General features: G+C 32.3%; 1 protein-coding gene across 1 annotated transcript; it reads left to right on the top strand.

Annotated features, from left to right (window-relative positions):
• Positions 1 to 6: 6 nt before the first annotated feature.
• LOC117108199 (hyalin-like) lies at positions 7 to 2,086 on the top strand (the record flags this gene model as incomplete). Its single annotated transcript, XM_033250161.1, has 3 exons — positions 7 to 58; positions 651 to 947; positions 1,974 to 2,086. Coding segments are annotated over exons 2-3 (315 nt in total), but the record flags the coding sequence as incomplete, so codon positions are not given.
• Between the last annotated feature and the right edge of the window lie 18 nt (positions 2,087 to 2,104).

Here is a 2,104-nt window from a genome sequence, read left to right as displayed (position 1 = left end):
GTATCAGATTCAAGTGGTAACTTCAATGATAGGTGTAATTTTACGGTTACTGTTGAAGGTACTGTTACAAACATAGATACAGTAACTATGTTTGTATTTTTCATTATAGCTATACATTCTTTATTGTTATGATTATTTCTTACAATATGCCTACCGTTGTTGTTTCTAAATCATACTGCAGCCATATTTCATAGTGAATTTATAGCCATAACTTTGATTAGACTGAAGCAGGATTTTTCAAAATGCTTATAACAATTAAATGTTTATGCAATTTAATACGTAAGTTGATAAATAATTAATTCACACCTCCTTAACATATATCATCATCATGTAAAAAACTAATTTTAATAACAAAGAAAGGAGCTCTTCAAAGATCAGTACATGACACTAGGCCAAACCACACAAAGGACTATTCCAAGTTGCCCTACGTCTACCTCTTCCATTAAATGAAATAATTATAAATCATTTTTATATTAGTATAATTATTATTATTATAGATACCAATGTTTTTGTTTTAAGTATAGCTTTTGTCTTTTGCGTGCTCTTAGTCGTTGACTAGGAGTCATGCCTGTATATAACTACAGGCTATATAATATTTACAGTTGTTTTTGTAAATTAGTTTTATTTTTCATTAAAATTCCAATTTCCAGACAAAGAACTACCCGTTCCTAGTTGTCCATCACTAGTTACTGGTGTGACTGATGATCGAAAACCAAATGGCACAGTAAACTACAATATTACCATCATGGACAATGTTCAGGTTGCTATGTTTTCAACCAACTCTACAGACATCAACCCTGCTACAATGACAATTGATGCAGCTTACGCTGTGGTTGAGACTACTGGGGTATTGCCAATCGGACAAACTGTAATTGAATACATCTTCGCCGACAATGCTACGCCTACATCAAATGAAGCAACATGCTATATTACAATACAAATTGAAGGTAGTATTATTGGTGTTATAAAGGCAATTGATGATAAGGTGTCCGTTGCTGCTACTGATTATATATATATAATTCATGAAACAACAATACACACATAAATAAATTGTGTAAACATTTTTTTAAAGTATTTCTTTTCAACAATTTTTTGAAAACTCAATTTGAAGTAGGCAGGTTTTTGATATTTATATTGTGGGTATTCCATATGGTCGTTCCTTGATATGATAATACACACTTGATCCTTATTGGATTCCTGTAACACAGAGAATTACTTACAAGATTTTATTATTTGTTTTCAAAGCACTTCATAATTCCTCGCCAATGTTTATTTCACAACTCATTCATCCTTACATTCCTAAGAGGTCTCTGAGATCTAGTTCAGAATCTCTACTTGCTCATTCCACTCGCCCGTCGACAAAGCATTGTGGTAGTCATTTTTTCCTGGGCTTCTGTCTTTCTTTGGAATGCTCTGCCTATTACAATCCGACAGGCAACTTCCATTGATGATTTTAAGGCAGCTTTAAAAACTCACCTTTTTAGCTTGTATTTTTCTTAATTTTTTACCCCGAATTTTATTTTTACTGTTAAGCGCATTGAGGCTTTAGCATAATGCGCTATATAAGCCAAAATTATTATTATTATTATTATTACATTTTTTAGGCTCAGGCCAAGCATATGACAAAGTGAACTTAATCATTTTATTAAGTGGCAATTCTTGACATGAGAAACATACAACTCTGATGCTTTATATAAATTTAGACTCATTATCAGTCTTGGTCGTAGATTTGATTTATCCTGAGAAAAATCCTGTTAAGGTGACAAAACTTGAACACAGGATCCTGAGGTTGGAAGACAAGCGTCTTAACCACCAATTGTCAATCAACACCACTCAAACTTGTTAAGATTACTGTTATATATACAACTTTTTTTACTTGTGTTTAATGACTTTTGTCATTGTCGTGGTCTTTGGTTGTCATTATGTATTGTTACCAATATCAGTGTAATGTATAATGTATTTTCTTTCTGCAGATAATGAGAGTCCCGTTATAAATTGTCCAAAAAATGTCACTTCAAACAACTACATTGCTGAATATTTTGGTGTGATAAATGTTAACACAGATGAAGGAAGTCCAAATGCCACTGTTACTTGGGATCAACCT

This window comes from Anneissia japonica, unplaced genomic scaffold, assembly GCF_011630105.1.
Source record: "Anneissia japonica isolate Jap-2015-1 unplaced genomic scaffold, ASM1163010v1 scaffold10294_len2104_cov202, whole genome shotgun sequence".
Lineage (NCBI taxonomy): Eukaryota > Metazoa > Echinodermata > Crinoidea > Comatulida > Comatulidae > Anneissia > Anneissia japonica.
Note: the sequence above shows the minus strand (reverse complement) of the source record. Positions and strands in the feature narration are given on the sequence as shown.